This window comes from Gastrolobium bilobum, unplaced genomic scaffold (genome assembly GCF_033153095.1).
Source record: "Gastrolobium bilobum isolate Gb01-03AN ecotype WA unplaced genomic scaffold, APGP_CSIRO_Gbil_v1 utg5255, whole genome shotgun sequence".
In the NCBI taxonomy this organism is placed as follows: Eukaryota; Viridiplantae; Streptophyta; class Magnoliopsida; order Fabales; family Fabaceae; genus Gastrolobium; species Gastrolobium bilobum.
The window spans coordinates 96,834-118,329 of NW_026898528.1; the positions used below are offsets into that span (position 1 = coordinate 96,834).

General features: G+C 33.5%; 3 protein-coding genes across 3 annotated transcripts; 1 reads left to right on the forward strand and 2 right to left on the reverse strand.

Moving 5' to 3' along the window:
- Nucleotides 1–909: 909 nt before the first annotated feature.
- Nucleotides 910–5,706, reverse strand: LOC133317140 (vacuolar-processing enzyme-like). Its single transcript, XM_061518967.1, has 9 exons — nucleotides 5,455–5,706; nucleotides 5,044–5,208; nucleotides 4,799–4,955; nucleotides 3,737–3,822; nucleotides 3,443–3,642; nucleotides 3,072–3,120; nucleotides 2,656–2,865; nucleotides 1,666–1,872; nucleotides 910–1,397 (listed from the first exon to the last, which is right to left on the reverse strand). The coding sequence occupies exons 1-9, from the start codon at nucleotides 5,692–5,694 to the stop codon at nucleotides 1,215–1,217; spliced, it is 1,497 nt and encodes a 498-aa protein (XP_061374951.1). The 5' UTR covers nucleotides 5,695–5,706; the 3' UTR covers nucleotides 910–1,214.
- Nucleotides 5,707–10,506: 4,800 nt separating this feature from the next.
- Nucleotides 10,507–18,046, forward strand: LOC133317137 (uncharacterized). Its single transcript, XM_061518964.1, has 5 exons — nucleotides 10,507–10,642; nucleotides 10,986–11,259; nucleotides 14,188–14,293; nucleotides 16,191–16,334; nucleotides 17,461–18,046. Exons 2-5 carry the CDS (start codon nucleotides 11,000–11,002, stop codon nucleotides 17,716–17,718), a joined length of 768 nt encoding a protein of 255 aa, XP_061374948.1. The 5' UTR covers nucleotides 10,507–10,642; nucleotides 10,986–10,999; the 3' UTR covers nucleotides 17,719–18,046.
- A 377-nt stretch (nucleotides 18,047–18,423) lies between these two features.
- Nucleotides 18,424–19,969, reverse strand: LOC133317108 (probable protein phosphatase 2C 72). Its single transcript, XM_061518932.1, has 5 exons — nucleotides 19,784–19,969; nucleotides 19,343–19,678; nucleotides 19,124–19,238; nucleotides 18,802–19,025; nucleotides 18,424–18,618 (listed from the first exon to the last, which is right to left on the reverse strand). Exons 1-5 carry the CDS (start codon nucleotides 19,967–19,969, stop codon nucleotides 18,424–18,426), a joined length of 1,056 nt encoding a protein of 351 aa, XP_061374916.1.
- Between the last annotated feature and the right edge of the window lie 1,527 nt (nucleotides 19,970–21,496).

The following is a 21,496-nucleotide window of genomic DNA, read 5'->3' on the forward strand; positions in this document are numbered from 1 at the left end:
TAAATCAATATCGTCCGTTTATTTCGAAAACTAAAACAAGTGTTGTTTTATTTTGTTTTTTTTCATAAAAGTATTTCTGCAGTTACTGCAGATAAGTTATCTGCATTTACTTTCAAAATGACGTCGTTTTGAAATTAAAACATTAAAAAATTATAATTATAAAGACTATAATAACCCTGAAATAAATTAAAATTATAAAAACACTATGATTTCTACTCAAAACGACGTCGTATTGGACTTACTGCAGATAAAACAAACCCTTTGTTTTTATCACTTAACCTCTTCCATATTTGAGGTTAACGCAAAAAATATTTTATTTTTTTTGGGTTAAATAAACATAACATATAGAATACATGTTTACAATTAAAATGCCGAAGCTCTTCATAATCAATAATTTACTCGAAGATTTGTTTATTTTTTTGTGTCACTCCAACTCCTTTGAAGTTTACTGCCAAAAAGTAAACTTCCATTTGATTTCCGAAGGGGTAACTTTTTTACTTAAAACTAAATTATGAATGATGGTTAATGTTGACACACACATTAAACATACTGCGTTATGTTTACGTGTGATGACAGAAAGAATATAAAGTGTTCAAAATTATAATAATTACAAATTATACGTGTGTATGACAAAACTTGCTCTTAAATTATATAGGATTAAAAGTGATAAAAAAAATTCAAATATATGTTGAGAAATGACTATAGATGAAATGAATTTTTATTCTCAATTTTTTTTATAAATAAATATCCACCGCCATGTTTATGTTCGCAAATAATTTTAGAATCAATCCAATTTTTCACGCTTGGCCCAAGCGTCCATTAAACTCGTTCCCCCTTCTCATAATTCTATATTGTACGAGGTTACATTACGTTCCCTTCTCAGAATTAATATAATTTACCAAACATATTCTATTTAAAAATAGACTACACAGCGATAAAAAGAAAAAAAACAATGGCATGCAAGCATGATCTTATGCCCTGTATAGACGTTCCAAGGCCCCTTGTGGTCCACTATCTCTCCTGAAGTAAAATGCCTTGGTTACAGCATCCGTTTGCACACAATTAAAATAGAGAGGCCCCCAGCGTCCCATTTGTATTTACATTTTACGTATAAGAAATCATGACCAATATACAGTATATAAATATTCAAACAATTATAAAGTATAATACGACAATATTTATACATTGGTCGTTAAAGGAGCGTACTATGGGAATTATGCACTGAAACCTCTGTGCAGAGAACTCCAGGAACTGGCCGGAATACTGACGCACGCTTGTGCTGAGGCTTCAGCCATTTGCTCTTTCCGTATTCCTGCGTTGCAGAAGTTTGCAAAGGACCTCATGTGTTTCATGCCATACTGAGAGAGTGATCCACAATGTGTCTCAAAAGTCCTAACCTGCATCAACAATAGATTAAAGCCAACATACGCTCAGCAATCGAAGTCAACAGAAAGAAGCTTAACAGTAATCAAGAAGTGAATGCTAATTCCTTGTTCAAGTTCAATATTATTTGTTGGAAGACCAAATAGTTGGAGGCCATGCTGACATCTCATACTGTAAATATGTGTACTAGACAATTAATGACAAACAGAAAAGCAATGATTCAATTGTATTTTTTCAGCATCAGAGAACAAACTCAACAAAGCGAATCATGGGAAACGATACCAGTGTTTTCAGGCAGTCCCAGTCATCAACAAGTGGTTGTCCAGCAGGTCTAACACTGCTGAGCACTTCTGAACCCTTTTCAATGCCAAATAAGAGCTTCCCAATAAGTTTCATACTGTTGTCTATATGCATTCTGTGAGACATTGCTTCCAGAACTTCTTTCTCAGCTGCAGCTTTCCTAGTAGAACCCTCAGGAGCTTTGCGGAACTGGCAAAGAAGAATGAAGAGGAAGTCAAGATTGTAGAATAAAATACAGAAAAATAAAGGCCTACAGAGGAAAATAAGTGTCAGCATATAACAGCCCTTATTTTCTTGTAGTTTTAGCATTACAGCAATGCCAATTTCCAACATTTCAAGAAAAAAATTACTGGCCACTCATTAATGTTTCCACAAAAGGCATGGGATTCACAGTCTTTCCAGATTTATCCAATTTGTTTTACTACTAATTTTTTGAGATTTTATATCTAGCTAGTTAAAGTTCCGCATCCAAATAGCTAAAACACCTGGTTAGTGAAATCCAATAGATCTACAACGATGGTACATTTGACATAAGAAATGGTCGATTCCATGGCATGGGCTAAAACAGAATAGCCATTCTCAGCTTAAAGCTTGGTAGCTTCAAGACTGGGATGGCATGCAATTGTTTGGTACACGGAAAGAATGTTGAAGGGAATCAACGGGAATCTTCATTCCCTGAAATGGAGAATCACCATTCATGTGTCAAACATGATGCTAGATTTAAATCCTCAAATACCAAACGGTGAATAGTATGGCATGTTCCCATTATCACATATCCTCATTGGTTGTTACTAATTTCTGCAATTTTGTTGATTTTCACTACTGATATTGTGGTTCTCTTTAATAAGAAATATCTTCCAACTACGAATATACCGTTCCAATTTTAAAATTTGGGAGCATAATCATGACGAGGAAATGACTAACCAATTGTTTCATAAACTAAAGTAAAACCATATTTCACACATATGATACCTTATCCCAGAAATGGATGAGATCTGCATCGCGTTGGTTGACTACTTTTGAAGGTGGCCTCAGTGAGTTTTTGTCCACAAAAGTAAAATTATCATTAGCAGGATTTGTACCCAAATATAGGAAGAGATTGTTCTTGCTAAGCCCTATGTCACCATATTGCATCACGTGGGAACCATATAATGAATTTCCGTTGAAAGTCCTTTCTTTAACCTGTGAGCATCAGAGTCAGAAGACATCTGTCACACAATTCATACACATCTTCTACCTTGTTTGACCCGTAAAATTTTAGACCGAGAAGTCTATCAAAACAGACAAAATTTTCTTCCATGTACTTAAGCAACCAAGGTATCAAATAACATTCTTCGTTTTGTATCAGTTGACTATGTAAAACAACCGAGTTAGCAACAGGAACTTACCAATTCGTATTGTTGGTGCAAAGTTTCTGTTCGCAAATTGTGCATGTCACTGTTAAAGAGTTTAGACAAAAAAACATAATTCAGTCTATTTCTAAGGAAAAAAAACTTTCTTCTAACAAAAAAAAAGACTGTTAAAGATATTTCTTTAAAAAAAAGGGTTCGGCAAAGTACAAAATAGTAGGTAAATACAATTCTCGTAGTGATATGCTCACATCACAGCAGTCACAGTCTTTGAATGACTTCATGAAGGATAAGTAATTCACCCAAAATATCTTATTTATGACCCCCGGTAATTTTATTAATCATTAATTATTTTAGGCAACATATAATACCAGGTAACATGTTTCCTTATTACGTTCAAATGGGCATACCTGTCTTCCATCCAAGCAACACTGTACAGGTCACCCAGGCAAGTTTCATATTCTGGAGGAGGACTAGGATACTCCCCAGGGCAATACGTTCCCCAACTGCTTTCTTCTGCATTTGCAGCTGTTGTTGCATAAATATTCAGACCTTCAGGAAGAAGACCTTCAAAGATACTCCCAGATTCACATGCCTCTAGATAAAATACCTGCGCCACCATTATATAAATCCTAAGAATCAGTAAATAGCTCCAAAGCAGATTTATGCAAACAGTGAGCAAATTCTAATTACTAGTAACTTACTAGGCTTTTATACGTTCCAGAAGCATGCTTCTTCTTCAAGACTTCAATCAGATCAGATGCATACAAATAAGGACTAGTAGGCATCCCTGAAATCCAATCCCAGTCCCCCCAAAAATAGATTACATAAGAAATAGAAAAGGGAAGCTATTATAGGTGGTAAAGAAACACTTTATTGTGCAAAGATCAAAACAAAATGTTAATAGAAGAATCATTAAAAAAATAGTAAATAGTAATGATCACCAAAATGATCATGACTAACTGGATAGAAAGGACACTGACGCCGAAGACTATATACTTATCTCTCTCTCTTGTTCTTTTTGTTTTCCTTTTCCTCTGTTTTTATTTTTTTCCCTCTGGTTTTATTAATTACCCTTTGTGTTAACCACATCAGGAAAAAGAAATAAAAAATAAATTAACAGAAAGCAGACTTCAATCAGTTACATTTTGCATGCTATTGTTAAAATAAAAAGGTTGCATCAGACATGATCAATGTACAGTATAACTATTTGTAGAATAGATGCTTAGGTCATAAGACAACATACCACGAAATCAACCCATAAATATGTTACACTTTTCAGCTATGCTTCACAATACTAAGCTCCCCATTTCCCCCATTAAATAACAATCCAAATTAAGTTGTCAGGAATATCTTAGAGATCCAAAAATCTCCCGAAAATGGTATAAAATTTGAAAAATTTCCTTCTTAAACCATCATCCTAACCACCATTTATCAATTTCAAAGTTTTCAGTTTATTTTGGTTATCTAGACAACTAAAGAAAGTTTTAGCTTGGAAAGTGTCCAGAAGTTCCAGTTTGAGGAAATTATACTATAGGTGCCGCTAAAATGTTAAAAGAGATTTATTCTACTCAAACATAATCAAGCAAAAATACACATAATCAACCCACTCAAAAAAATAAAAATAAAAGTAAGAATAAAAACCCTACATGAAAGACACATTTGCAAGTAACAATTTCTAATATGAGAAGGCTTATACATAAACAACATATCCAATTCATGATTTTCATTAGAAAGTTACTTAGAAAGGATTCAGAGCTACTAACCAAGAACCCCAGGACCTCCATGATCAGAGTAGTATATAAATATATGATCATTGGGACCACTATCCACAACCTTCCCACTGCCACCTGTAAGAGATGACTTATTTCCAAGTATAGCAGCCAAAAAGTTGTTCACAGTAACATCTTCACCAACGTAATCCTTCCATAACAAAGTCCATATTAGGAATACTATAAATCCAGAACTGAAAGCAGAAAGATATGGGATACCAAAAAGTAAAATCACAGACCTTAGGGACTCCTTTGTAAACATCATTACCATGGGGGCTATTAATGATGATCCCAGACCGTGGGTTCTCTTCATTGAATGCAATGTCATCATACATAAAAACAATAATATTTTCTTCTTTCAGACCACCCTTCCTTAGTAGTTGATACGCATGACAAACATCAGACTGATAAAATCACCAAGGCTCATCAGTCATCGTTAAAATTAACCAAGTAATACATATAATCAATTGTTCCAGACTTTTCTTATGGTTCATATTCTGTAGAGCTTTATTCCATGTAATATAAGTACAAGGACTCGTTTAAAATATCAAAATCCAAGGTTCACAAGTCAAAACCAACAGTTTACCTTCAAATTCCAGTGGCTATAAAACTAATCTAATGAGAGAAGAATCTGAGGTGAGGAGTATTACCTGATGCCTGTAATTCCAGTAGCCATTGGAACCCGCAATTAAAATGGCCCACCTCGTCCCCTCGTTGTTGTCGTCGGAAGAAGGAGCTTGGAAGAACCTGGAAGCTTCGGAGGGCAATCGGAGAACATCTCCGGTAGGGTCTCGGCCACCGGAGACGAGTGCGATGACGGTGGCGATGAGAAAGAGGACGACGGTGGGCATCGGAAAGCGGTCCATTGGCGTGGAAGTGAAGGTTGGCATTATTGATAGGGCACCATCCCTTATAAAACTAAAAATAACATTATTTGGAAGGACACGTGTACTTCTTACTTTCGGTGACACCTTACATTTGCAATTGGGAAGTCTCTCTCGTGGTGGGAGTTGGGACCCTATTGCCCTCTCTTTTCTCCCATTTACCCTTTTAAGAGGGAAAGTTCCTTAAATATTTATTTTTTCTTCAAGACAATTTTGACTATTTAATGTTATCACTTTGTTATTTAAGTTTTCTTGCCCATTTGGTTATTTATTATTGGGGCCACAAGTTATGGTGTCTTTATAATTGGAAAATATTTAATATGTTCTAGGATCATTTAATTATTTGGTGCTTTCTCTCACAATATTAATTTTTTTTCTCCTTTTACTCTTGTTATTTTTTTTTTTCCAATTTTACCCTTTTAGTTACACTAAGGGACCACCTAAAAAAATAGTGGTCCCGGACCACAATAAATTCTCTCTTATAAAAGATAGTGATATCTCATAATATTAAAATACTAAATATTAAATTATACGGATATGTTATATTTATCGTTATTTTTCTTATTATATTTTACCATCAATTTTATTATCGTTGGATTAAAATTTAATAATGATTCTCATATAATATTATTTTATAACTGTTAATGTGATTTTGGTATACGATAATAAAATTGATACTAAGAAAATTGTAAAAATAAACTCCTCAAATTATATCAGATAAAAGATTTTTCTTATTCAATTATCAATTCAATGCCATAAAAGTTCTTCCTTTTTAATTTTTTTTCCATCTATTCTCTCTTTCTGTTTGTTTGACTTTGTTTTGAGTTTGTATTGTATATCTGTCGTATTGTTTTTCTTATTATATGCTATATACACTAATCATTTTTATGGTGAAACTTCCAAGTTTTTAATTAATTAATTTCACTCAATTTTCATCCTATATCATCGATCGTGTTATTTTTGTAATTTTACATATACTAATACTTTTATGGTGAAACTTTCAATTTTTTATTTATTAAGTATCCTTCAAACTCATAACAATATCAGGGAGGTGTTAGACGGGGATTTCAAAGGACTTTAATGAATAATTTTTTGTCAAAAAAAATTAAGAGGTATTCAATTAGGATTTGAGATGATTGAAAAAAAGTTAGTAGTATTCGATTATGATTTTAAAATATTATTTAGAGTCCGTCTAAATCCGTTGGTATACAATTGAGATTTTAAACAAAGAAAAATAATCATATGGTATTAAAAAATATGACGATTTTAATGGATTTTCTATTGTGTGAATTTCACGATACTTTTCAGTGAGAAATATAAATATGATGCTCTCTCGCAATCTCACCATAGCCCTTAGGATTTCTTGATATTTCTTCATTGCAATGTATTCTTCTTCCTTTGGCAGCTTGACCCGCTCGAAATCAGGTTCCGCCATGAGAGCTTCATCAAAACTAAAAAAATAACATATTTTTTAGTGATTTCCACCATAAAACAACCCAAAAATAACAAATCAACAAGATTCTAATATAATCCATCTCAAAAACAGTAGATTTTTTAGAGCTTTTTGAAGTTTAAAAATAATTTTTCAAGCTATGGGTCGCGATTTTTCTTCACAAAAAAATGTATGATTTTTGTATTAAAAACAACCTAAAACAGTGGGAAAACAACGGAGGAACTAAAACCCTCAAATCAATTTTTGTTTTACATCAATGAAATAATATATATTTAAAGAAATATTGAAACTTTCATTATATGAACCCTATATCTCGTAACAATACATTTATGAACGAAATTTTTTCGTTATAGAAAATGATTTCAAACAATTTTTATGTCATTAGATAACTAAATACTTGTTTTTCAAAAGCCCCAAAGCAATTTAAAGTTTCAATGTATCGATTGAAAATAATTTGTGAAATTTTCTAAACTTTTATGTAATAAAACTCAGAAATCGATATTCGAAATATTTTTAGAATACTCAATGAAATCATGCATATGATATATGGTTATAAAACTCTCATCATGTAGAACAATAATCTCAAGGTTTCCAAGATCAATTGCAAAAAAATTGAAACAAAATTTTATCATAAACTTTAGGTTCTATATGTAAATTTAGAATTATTTTAATAATAAAAAAATGGATTTTATAATCATATATGCATAGCTCTGATACCAAATAAAGAAGATAATTTTCAACACACTGGTCAAACCCAAGAGCAAAAATGAGAAAATGCTAACACGTGGAGGACTAGTATAACTTTAGATATATGGAGAGTCGTTGCTTAGTAATTTTGAATGTTTGTTAAAAATTATATTATGTTTTACTTATTAAAAAAATTATATTATATTTTACTTTTTTTTTTTATTAATATCATTGCATCATCACTACCACCATTGCTACAGCCTGCAGCTACTGTCGTCAGTCGGCTACCACCACCACTATCACCGCCGTCACCACCATGCTACAACCACCACCACACCACATGAAAAGATAGAAATAATTTTTTATTATAATATTTATTGTATTATTAAACACAATATATTATATAATAGAATCTGCACTTGTATAGTTGATTGAGACACATGGATTTTTCCATATTCTTCTCGGTCTTGTTATTCATCAAAGACTTTTCATTCTACCCGTATCACTAATCCTTAACCAAGATATTGTGAGGTGAACCTTCAAATCCTCAATTCATCTTGAGATTCGTTTCTGTTGCGAGAAAATGATTAAGATTTTGGTGCCGAGCTTTGTCAAAATTCTTAGTAGGATAAGCTGTGGAATTTGAGCGAGACAATGTGGGTTCTTGCATTCTAAAAAATTGGCTCGTTACCCGTGCATTAACAATATCATTTCTGCCCATTGGATTAAATTGGAGCAAGGCGTGTGATTTTATTGCCTTGTTCTAGGAAGTTTGTAATGCTTGCATCGGTGTTGCATCTTCTAAGCATTGTTATTTGCTCGCGTTCAAACCTCACACCATGAGGATCTTAACCTTTTATATCATTGTATTAGACAAGTACAAAGAACTGTTTTTAAATTTGAATTCATTTTCGATGACCAATGAAAGATTAAATGGGAGACGGAAAATAACTCAAAGTGAAGTGAATTTTGTTTGTGAAGGGCTAAGTACAACATATGATCAAGATTGAGCCATGTGGCAAAATCTACAAGTCGCCGCCTCTATTCCATGCATGACTTATTTGGTAGATAAAAATATGATGGTCACGATTAAGCCGCGTAGTGAAATGTCTGTGTCGTGTGTGTTTGTGTCATGCACCTAATCCCTTCGCATTTTGTGCATTGACAGGCTCGAAGTCGAAGCTCATGCGCATCTTAACGTGCATACCTCCCTATTATGTTTAAACGCATTATTTTGGTATATTTTTGCATATTGTATTGATACAATAAATCTTTTTACTATTAACATTGTAACTTGTTTATTACTATCTTTTTGAGTAAGATGTCAGACAAAATAGACATAATTATAGTGTAAACAAATATTGTCACTTCCTCATCATCGTCCCATGGTCAAACTTTGAAATTATATTATTTTGATAATTTTTTAAAGGACTTAATGTATTTTTAGTTAATGGAGATAATTTATTTTCAGTGAGCCCAAAACAACGTTATTTTAAAGTTAAAAAATATATTTTTGTAATTCTAATTTATTTCATGTTCTATTATTTATCGTTATAATTTTTCAATATTCCAATCTCAAAATAACATTCTTTTGGACTCACTGGATATAACTTTATTTCAAGTGACAAAAAAACATTAAACCTTTTTCAAAATGGGAGGATTATACTTACCACCACCAATTAAGTTTATTACTTATTTTCACCAAATCTCAACCGTTGATTTTTGCTAATCTAACGGTTATATTCTATTATCCCAATAAATTATAACCGTTAGATTGACAAAAATCAACAGTTGAGATTTGGTGGCAAGAAATAATAAACTTAATTATTGGTAAGTATAACCTTTCCTTTTTTTAAATATATTTAATTAGTAACTTTGCCAACTAAATGACATTAATTATTATTAAATAATTAATTCAACATTATTATTGAATAAATAAACAATGCAATGTAAGTATAACTTGAATGATTAAGATGATAACTACTCTAATTAGAAAATTTTATAATATAACTAACAAAGTTTGGCATAATTGATAAATAGCTGGATCCTTTAATATTTTGACATGAGTTCGATCCATGTATACCCACTTCGATGATCTCCTGCCTCAACAAGGTATAATCAACAAAACCAACCACAGTTAGTAAATAGCTGAACATTAGTTCTATCCCTTTAGCCAACTAAATGACATTAATTATTATTGAATAATTAATTCAACATTATTAATGAATAAATAAACAATGCAATGCAAGTATATTTTCAACAATAAAATGATAACTACTCTAATTAGAAAATTACAAGGTATAACTAATAAAGTCCAGCATAGTTTGTAAATAGCTGAGTTCTGATTCGATCTCAGTTCACTCAATATCTAAATAAAAATTACCAAACAATAAAATAAAATCCTAATAAAAAAAGGATTTGGTATTTGTCATTTTTAAATGACATAAGTTATATCATTTTAAGAGAAAGATAGATACAAGAAATGAAAATCATCAAAGAAAAAAAGTGGATAATGTTTTTTAATTTAAATTTTAAATAAAAAAATTTTATTGTATCTATCTCTTTGTTAAAATGACATAACTTTATGTTATTTAAAACAAATATTTTTTCCATAAAAATATTAATTAAGAACTAGGGTATAAGATATGGGAAATGTATATATAAGAAGTCTGAGCCGGAATTTGTATCGACCGACGGAAAACCTAATCCAGACCTTATTATTTAGCACTATTTAACAGTCGTCTTCTTCCACCGTCCCACATCAAAGCAGTTGCCATCGTTTGGGTTTTGGTTCTTTCGTCAAGCTCTGCAAAGGTAAGTAAGCTCCAATCTATTGAATTTCGTTTTTCCATTCTGTACCGTTCGTGCTTGCCTTTTAAATTCGGTTAATTTTCTTGCTCTAGGCTAGTTGTTGTTTGGTGGTCTATTACTGTCTATGTTTGCATGTGAAAATTTGTTATGTTTTCTCCGGGTCGTAAGCCGTATACAATCTCGTCTCTCTTCCTTCTCTTTCGTCTTTTTATAGTTTCATGTCTATTGTAGTTGAAATTAGAGTTTGTTGTTGTTTTTAAATTCTCATAACAGTATTGTGTTCCGTCTATTTTTATTTTATTTTTATAATGGCCAATAAATAACAATTTGGATCCACTGAATGCAGGTTGGCTGTTTCTTATGGAGGACGGAGAGAACATTCTAGATGCCATATATGATGATGATAACTTAGATGATGTGGACGATGTTGACATGATTGATGTTGAAGAAGGAGAGTTGGTGGAGCCTGATTCGCAAAATGTCTTGGAACAAAGCGGTGCTGGAGATAAAAATGAAGCACATCAAGAATCTCATAGTAAGAACAGCAGACGTAGAGCTAACAAGAAGAAGAATAAGAGAAAGAGGAAGGGTTCGGGATCTAATGGCATGGACATAAACAGGTTTATCATTCTTCCCAATATGGATTTCGGATGGAATTTCTTTTTGGACTAAAATATGATTATTCCCCTTAAACTTTAGTTCATGTGCATTTTACCCCGTAACATTTCATAAACACAATGAATAGATCATTATGCAGCATGTGAATTAATTGAGCATCCTTTCAAAATTCAAAGTAGATGATATACTGAGAGAAGAAAAATAAAAAAAATGAATATAGAGTTCTTTTAGACTAGTTATAAAATATTAACTAACTGACAAACGAATTAAAGAAAAGTATCAAGACCAACCTTCCCTTAATCTGCAAAGGAGTTGTCTATCACCCACCAAAACAAGTGGAGCCACTACATGGGACTTAAATCAACAAGCCAGATATCTTCCAAATACTTAACAACTCCTTGCCAAGATATGTTGTCCTCCAATAACCTACAAAACGAAAATTGGAAAATGAAAATAAGCAGAAGCGCAGTGGTAAATAACTGGGCTATTTGTTTGAAAGCAAGAAAAAGAAGCCAACCAGAAGTCAGACATTCTATTCTTTGCTTAAACCATGCCAAATAAAAAACCAACATCAAAGTTGCGTTGATTCTTTTGCATGAACAGAAACATTTTTTTTTCCCTTCAAGTATCCCAAACCCAACAAACAACTTTCATTTTCTTAGACCCCATCAAGATTCACTGTATGACCCTCTTCTGTCAACCCTTAACACTATAACAATATTATCTGGTCTTGCTAATCAAAGACAACGACCTCAAGAAAGCCACTAAAAGGAAGAAAGTGTTTGTTTAAAGGCCAAGGGAAAAAGAACAACAAAAAGGGTGGCTATATATTCAAGATGAATGAAAAAAGAGCCATTAATTGAGAGTAAAGGAGGCAAAAGAGCCACAAAAGAGTAAAAGGAGAAAGTAGGAGGAGAAGGGGGGAAAGGGAAACACATTACTCTTTGGTGCAGTTCCACTCATTTCTGTTGCAGGCTTTACCGGGCCCATCTTTTCCCCCTCGCTCTGATATCTGATTATCTGTTTCCCTGCAATAATCATAATCTAAAATATCTGGATTCTCTCTGTTCAAACTCCTGTTCATGGCAGGTTGCCTCAGAAACATTTTCAGAGAAAGCACTTTGCTTTTTAGCTATTTTAAAACAAGAAGCTAATGTGATGAGAAAGAATAGTAAAAGGAGTAATAAAAGTCTCAAGCTTTCCCTTCGGAATGCAACAACCAAACGCACAAAGGCAAATGAAATGTGAGGGGGAGAGAAAGTGAAACACTGTTCTATCCCTTCTAGCAGTGTCCTTTCTTGAGGGTGGCCAGACACACAGACAGAGGAGATTAAATGGTCATGTGAGCAAAGCAAGTAATAACGACAAATTTTGGTAGGAGGATCCTACATCCTTGGAGAATTTATTGTTATTACCGATTAATAGATAACACTACAGAACCTGGAACATCCACAAAAGTGTCATTGTTTGGCAATTTTTTTATCCAAATGTTATGTGGACAGTACTTTTTATCAAACTGCTATGCAACGACGTAATTCGTTATAACCGGTAGCAAATTACGTTCGCCAATAATTTTGTGACACGTGACATTTTTGCAGAAAAAAGCTCACTAGACGAAGTTCGCTACTAGTGGTAGCGAATTTGGTATGCAATGTCACCACGTGTCACGAAATCATAGGCGAACATAATTACGTCGCATGGAAGTCTGGTAAAAAGTACTATTTGCGTGACATTTGGATAAAAAATTTGCCAAACAGTGACACTTTGATCACTGTTCCACAGAATCTTGTACAACTCTTAGGCTTTGGCTGCATGGAACTTGCCGGTGCTACCTGAAAAATCGTATGTTTGCATAAGCAAATCTATGACTTCCTAGAGAATTTTAAGTGTGCATTGCGGGGTAGTCATGATAACTCGAAGCACAACCTCTTTATTCATTGTGGAAATAGTGGCACTAGGCACATGAGAGGGAGAGTAGTATGGGAAGAAAAGCAGTAGATCATAAATCAATGTATCACACAATTCTGGCGGCTTGTGCAGCGATTCTGGCTAATGTGTGATTAGCTCTCTGATCTGTGTTGTTTGCCTTGCAAACCATATTGAAACCTTTGATAGGAATTGTGAATTGCACAACTTCTACAACTATGCCACCCAGTGCTTGACGGTTAGGACCAAGCCCCAAAATTTGAAAACTGAAGTTGAGAGTAAACTTGAAATTTTAGCTGAACATGGTAATTTAAGTAGTCCATTAACAGGAGATCACATTGTCGTGAATTATTTGGATGACTAATGAGAATAGGGGTTTTTAAGATTCATCAATAAGCATTGTGGGTTAAATTTCACCTTCTTTAAAGCTAGGGATGGCGTACATGAGATAAAGTTTCAGGCATTACTTTATATTTAACTTTGTTTTTTATGTTTGGTTGTTTTGAATTACTAAACAATGTCTTAAATTTGAATTTTTATTGTGTGAGATGGCTGGATTCATAATTATTTATCACTTTTGTAATTATCTTTTGCTTTGATAGTACAGTTATACAAATTATTCAAGTTCTATGAAGAAACATGGAAAAGTATATGCAGTTTATTGATATTGAATTATTTCAAATTTAATCTTATACTTGGTAATGATTTATCCCTGAAGGCCTCGCTGATCTCATAATAAACTCATCTACCTTTGTGTCCAATAAAATTTGGAATTCTATTATTAAGTATTTAAGTGTTTGTATTAATTTCTTCCTTTTCATTTAGTTATAAAATGCAGCATTGTTTACTGCTATTTTGTTACTCTCAACTATATGCAATCCTTAACCCTGAATTGAATTGAATTGAATGTGGACATAAGGTTGTTTTTTTCTGTTCTTCCCTTTATTTTTAGCAGTCTTCTCATCCACAAGATTGAATTTCTAACAAATTATGTGTTTTTCCAGATTTGTGGTAGATACGTGTCGACGTCTGAAAGAGAAAAAGTCATACATGGTATACACCGCCGTAGGTTGCCTTGGGGTCTCTGCATTACGCGATCTCATCAAAGAGGTATTGAAACCCTGTTATGCACTCGGTGTTGGTTTAATAAGCAAGCTTACTTCGTTCATTAGCTTGTCTATAAGATTTTCTGTGAAATATCATGGCCTCTTGGAAATTGGAAAACAATTTAACAACCACCTAAATAATAATTCATCATATGCCTTGAATGATGTTGATGATAGTGTTTAATACTTGGTATCTGTCTATTCGAAGATATTATACCCAAAGGATCTACCAACTCAGCCATCATGTTTTTCTTTCATCAAAAACTGCTTAAGGATTTACTTCTAATTGGATTCCTGTACTGGAATTTGTAGTCCCCCTTCACTAAGTTTCTTACCTACGCATCTTGTCTTAGTTCCCATTCGTTTCTGTTTTCCTTCTTACACTGATTTAATAATTCTAAATTCTTTTTTTTTCTCTAATTGTATCGGAGTTTTTGTTGCCAAGATTGATTGTCTATGGTGGTTTTAGTTTGAAGGGATTATTCTGAGGTTTGGTTCTCTGTACCGTGCACAGTTGTTAGAATTATCTTTATTTTTTTTGGTTTGTCTTATATTAGCCACTTTATAACCTCATATGATGGTGTCCACAACCTTGGTTTTAATCTTAGAAATGTTGTTGAGTTTACATGGTCCTATGGCTACTTTCTGAATATTCCCAATCTTGGCTTCACTCACTGGCTCAATGGCCTCTTCTTTTAATCTCCTACTGGAATGTGCATTGTATTTATTTGAAAGATTTATTTTTCTTAAATATTTTCCATTTCTAAAATGGGAATGTTGCTATGGTTGGTTGGAAGCAGACATAATTTGCTTGCCTGTTGTAAGGAAAGGTGAGAGTTAAGGTTCCGCCTGATTTGGACGAGCCTTGGGTTGGTTATGCTTATCCACTCTTTCAAGCTCCATGCAGCCGTTCATAAATTCTGATATGTGCAATTTTGTCCCTAAACTTGCAGATTTTTCTTCCAGATGCTAGTTTGCTCCTTCCAATCCTGTGCTTGAGCTTCAATGTTCCTGGCTGAACCACTTCATTATTTACTAGTTGTGAAGGTTGATGTCCATATTTGTTGCTTCATTTTGTCAGTTGTTGTGCATGTGTGTAAAATGAAGGGAAAACTAATGACTGTTGATTTAATCTTTTTCGGTCAGTTCAATGTAGCAACCAAAAATTTCAGAGCCAAAATTGGATCTCTCCAAATGTACAGCATATTGATTATCCCAATTTCATTTAACTTATGACATGATCTCTGTTTTATAACATTGTAATCTTTTTTTAGTTTAATTAACTATTTAGCTGAATAGCTAACTGTTAAAGGAACTATTGGGGGTACAACTAAGATTTTAGTTTACATGTTCTAAGCATCGTAAGACATTTTCTTATTGACTGGACAGGCCAGCCCTTAGTTTAATTGGGTTTACCCTAAAACCTAAATGATGGATAACCCTAAAACCTAAATGATGGATAATCACACTGAAAGTTGTGTTTAAATATGCATCTAGTTTTTTTTGTTGAAAAGATCATTAACTTTTGGGCTTTTGCTACCCAAATCTGCAGCTTTCCTCTGCACCAGGATTTCTGCACTAGTATTATCAAGCAGTGGAGACTGGGGACTTATTGGCTGAAATTTTGGAATGTTATAACTTATAACCTATGAACATATCATTTCCTCTCTGTTTCTTCTTTTTCTATTTGATGTTGCGATTTTGTCATTATATTTTACTATATGTGCTATATGCTTCACGTGCAATCACAATGGATAATCCACTATTTATATATTATGTGCAAATTATATATTGCTTACTTAAATTTCATACTGATAGGATCCATTTTTTATTCTTATAGATTTTTGTTATTTTCTTATCTGTACATTGTAAACTTGTATAATGATATGTGGAAGTCACAGGTGGATGCGATACAGGCTTGTGGAGGCCAGAAAACTGCTGATGGTAGACGATTCCGAACTGGGGGTGGCATATTGTGGAACATCATAAAAGTTCGGGAACCAAAGGCCTACAAAGAGATAATGAAAAAAGCAAAGGAGTTTGAGGTGTGTGATTAAAGTTTGTAATTTTAGAACTGACACTTCTTTTTCAAATTACGTTCCCATTTATGCAGTGAAAACAATGTACATTTTTATTTTATTTTATTTTATTTTGGGAGGGGGGTATCCGCTGTCTAGGACTCCAGAAAGAGGCCATAATTATGAGAGTAATGTTTATTTCATAAGCAGAGAGAAACAATTACATAAGCGGTTTGTATTAAGAAAGGATTCTTCTTCTTTTTTCTATCTAAATAAATTAAGGCAGGTTTTCTCTTTGTTTTAAAGCTTAGCCTCTAACTTCTGAAGTGGGTATGGTATTGGTATTGAATTTAAAATTAAATGGTTAAAACGTTGGGGTTAATATTTGGATCCTTACTAGCATTCATGGTCGATTTGGTAGTTGTTGGAGGACAATGCCATAATGGTCCAGGTTCAAATGCTGGTAGGGTCCAAAAAATAAATAAATTTGGAGATCCTTTAAAATGCAATTTTGTATATTACAGGTTAAGGGGGAAGTGATTACCATTGATAAGAAAATTAACAGAGTGAGTTGACCAATGGATGATGATTACACTAATTTACATAAACCCTTAAAGCTGAAGCCAGTTTCTCCATGTGCATAATGCATGTTGGAGGAGCATTTTTGGTCCAATAATATCCTCAGATTCTATAATATGGACATGATTTCTACTCCAAAAATCCCAATTCTAGCTCTAAATTGGAGTAGATGGTCTTTTAAAGGCCGATTAAGGTTATTATCACAGAACAAGTCCCCACTTTGCAAAGAAAACTGCTAACCACTGAATTGCAGATTTTACCGAAAATTGATTACCTTATTGGGATTCAGATCTTTTGGATAGCAGGCAAATAGTTTGGGGAGAATTTGTGATTGACATCTATTATCTTTTTTGAGATTGCTTTGTGTTCAAACTTCTAACCACTGAATTTTTCAGGGCAACCCCTTACTTCAAGCATAGTGAAGCTTTTTGTTTGTTAGATCCATATTCTTTTGCTCTTAAATAACTGTTATCAATAGTCATCATGCGTAACCAAGACTCTCAAAATTGTTAATTGCTTTGAAATAGCTGTTTTTTGTTTTGTTTTGTCATTGCTTATATTTATAATAATGCAGAAACAATTCAGGCAGCCAAATATTAAGCAACTACCTGGGCTAAAGAAAGAGGATTCTTCTCAAGGAGTGGCCTTTTCATTTGCTGGCAGGGATCAGGGCAATGTTTCGGATAGTGCTTCTCTTCCATCCCAAATGCAAAATCAACATGAACCAGCAACTTCTGAACAAAAACCTATTTCTGTTCATGATAGGTTAAGGATACCTGTTTCATATGATGATGATCTGCTCGGAGAGAATCCAGTTAGTGATGCAACCTGACTCTGGAAGTAAAGTGATCTTCATTTCTCACTCTTGGATGGATATCCACCGATGCATCTCTCTTATTCCCCGTTGGGACTAGGGCTATACTACTCTCCCTCCCCCGTACTTTCTTTTCTTTTCACGTTGGTTAAACAAGTTCACAGATGGAGCAGTATTTCCATTTTTTCCCCCCGAAGGAAATTGTCATTTGTGTTGAAAAGACAAGTCTTTATTTATTTTGCCATACGGCTTTCTGATATACTTATTGGATGAGGGCTAAAAAAAAGAATTACAAAAAAATAAGAAAAAAGTTAATACTGTTGGAGGTATTGTGATTCCAATTGTCCGACGTTGTTCGCAACTGCCTGTTTAGTTTTATCGTTAATATGAAGCGCTGCATTTGTCTGAAATCCATATGGATTTATCTATTGCTAAATGAACCTCCTCCCTCCATAGTATTTAATATCAACATCAATAACACCTCTATGCTCCAGTGTATTATGAAAATAAAAATAAAAATTGAACGGGTTGTGTTAATTCACTGATCATGTTCTGGAGTTTGAATTTCTTTTCCACACAAATGTAATTCCTGGATGTATATGATAAGATATAATTTTCAATATTGAACGGTATTACAATTCAGCATCATAACAGGGCCTTATTATCATTCAGTGAAAAAATGGCCTTATCGAGAAAATTAAGTTGTCATGGATTTTCTACTTTTTAAGTGTACAAGGTTTTGTTTCTTTTCTTCTGCAGGAAGAGGCAAACCACGGTGCAGTCATCTACTTTGGAAAAAGGGTACTTGTTTTTCCATGTGGCGGTGGCTGCTTCCACTACTGCCTTTGCTGCTTCCTTTTCAGTGTCTGCCGTCCACACAATTGAAGAAACCTCGTTGTTGCTCAGTACATCCCACACCTAGAAGCACATAAGCCCACAAAACAGGGAAAAAAGGGGTCATTAAAACAAAATGCTTTTGCAAATACCAACCTGTTTTATTCTCACTAGAAGTGGAAGCTCTGTTTTCTTTTTCTTTTTTTTCGTCCCCCATTTTAAATCTTCATATGCAAAATAACATTATCATAAGTAAATAACACATACCCCATCACTTGCAAGTACAATAAATTGGTCACTGGATGTTAGAGAGCGATACGAAATATCTGGAATGGCAATGATACCGTGGTCTTTGAGCATGAAATCTCCAAAAGCTCGAGACATGGCTAGGCCTGGGGAGTTCTCATTGGGTAACCACACTCGCTGAATGTGTGATTCTTCCTTCAACGCAAATACGCGACCATTGCAACTTCTTATTCGATCTGCTTCGCCTGCATTTGAATTTACAATTACAAATATCTGTTACTCAACGTGAAAGAAGAATATGGTAAAAAGCTGCATGCTAGTCATAGGATAGGAAGAGTCTTACGAGGTAATCCTGGCTTCATATCCGTGGTCAATTGAATGGGTATGATCTCATCGTCAGAGACTGTCCCCAAGATTGCTCTCGAGTCACCGAGGTTAGCTATGACAAGATCTTCACCCTGTTTATCGTTATGTTCATTGTATTTCCATTACACAAGAGTAAAATAAATAGCAAAGCCAATGGACTAAAAGGTTCAGTCAATAGTTTCATGGTTTGGTTTACCTCTCTTATGACAACTACAGCTGTGGTTCCACTGCAAGAGCAGTCTATATTCTCTTGTAGCTTCACCTCCTTGTCCATCACCCTGAAAGCACTAAGAATAGCTTCTTCCCATTCTTGAATATTCTTGTTTGGACCCTTATCGTCTTCCACCTTGTCGACATGGTTTAGGATGTTCTCATCACCCTTTTCTAACGCATCATCAATCTTCGAGTGAGCATCCTTTTGGTTCAATATGAGTGAAAACACACGCTTGCTTACTATTTTGCTCACTATGTGACCATTCCTTCCATGTCCATCAAACACGCCACAATATGCTGCGTCTTTCGTCCCAAAACCCTTGTAAAAAAGAATAGAGAAGTTTCAATAATTTTATATGCTTCATAATAAGTATAGCTGTACAATTTAATTAAAAGTAGTTCTTTTTCTTTATAACAAACAAACCTGAAGAAAAGTGGCAGCATCTTGGTTGAGTCCTTTGCTACCCTGTTTAGAGTAAACAGAGCAAAGTCTCGGAGTCTCACATAGAACATTGCTTGATTCAAATATTATTACATTTTCATCACGACCTTCTTCAGGTTCTGGCGCCCCATGAATCGCTGAAGATTCAGTTGATATGCAGATACCCATTCCACCCCGGAGAGCTTTTCTTCTTCTGTAATTTATTATAATCAAAGAATGAAATAAATCTAATCCTCAAGAACCTGAAGACCAAATATATAGCAATAATTTACAAATTGCAATATTAATATATAAAGGTGCTTATGTTGTTATGTGGTTCCTTGTGGGCTGAAAGGTTAAAGCTTACTTAAACTCAATAATAATTGACTGGTTTTTTAATGGTTATTTATTCAACTAGGATGTCCCAACACTGGCTTTAAGGGGCATGCACGGTGGATTCTTCTAAACCAATCAAACAGGTATGACTTCATATATTTAATATTAACAAAATCGCTAACATTCGTGAGAGATTCTAATACCATTATGCAAAATCATTACCTCATTGAACTATTCATCCATGCTATAATACTACCATCCATATAATGAGGTAACAATGCATTTGAATCATGGAGCTTCGTGAAACAAGGATCTTGTAACTATCAGTTAAAGAAAAGAACAATCCTATAATTAGTACCTTAGCTGAGCGAAACTACATATATATTTTTTAAATACAGTGATAACGCTTAGGTTTCAATTTATAATCTCATATAAACTAGCCAAACTCTCTGTCACTAGATTAATATATTGGCTTGTTAAACTATATTTCAATACTTAATGGGTGATTGATTTCCGTAACTGGTAACCGATCCCCACGAAAATGATGATTGAACTAAGAATGATTATCATTGACCAATTGTACGCAGCTAAGAGGAGGGTGAAAATTGGATTTATAGTTAATTAGTTGAGAAGAATCCTTGGTTACAATTTCATAACAGATTGCATTTTTATATTGTATTGTTTTTTGGTCTAAAGTTTGGTTCATGTGAATGGCTCATTTATTAATTTTGGGCATATCTTATATGTAAGTACTAAAATACTAAAAAATGATGCACCGAAAAAATGCTAAAAAAATGCTATAATAGCAATATGCAATAGTGACAAAACTTGACTTTTGATTATTATTTTTCTAATCATTACTTCATTTGGAGACATTTTTCTATGCTATGGATGTATGGTACATTTCTCCAAAAAAGAAGAAAAGGTGAGGACACAAAGGCAAATAGCAAAAAATATTTGGATTGAAATGAGATAAAAATTTATTTATATAAAAAAAGATGCATCAAGTTGGATGCTACGGGAGTAAAAAAAAATCCCATCATTTGGTGCGTAAGATTAAGTCAAATTAATATTCACAAGGATTCAGTTTTTACACAAGATTTTCAATATAAAAATTAATATAAGATGAGAAAAGTTTAATACACAATTTTGCATAACAATAAGTAAAAGTAGGCTACAGATAATACGTGAAACTAAAATTCAGAGTTTTACATATTTACTGTAACATGAATTATACTTAGTGGTAAGCTTAAGAAAATACAATTATTTGAGTCCGTAAGATGCTAATTATGTGAAGACTTTAACCATATTGTTTTGTATCAAAATATATTAGTTATAGATTAGAAAATATAAGAAAATCTTGAGAGAGATACATACCCT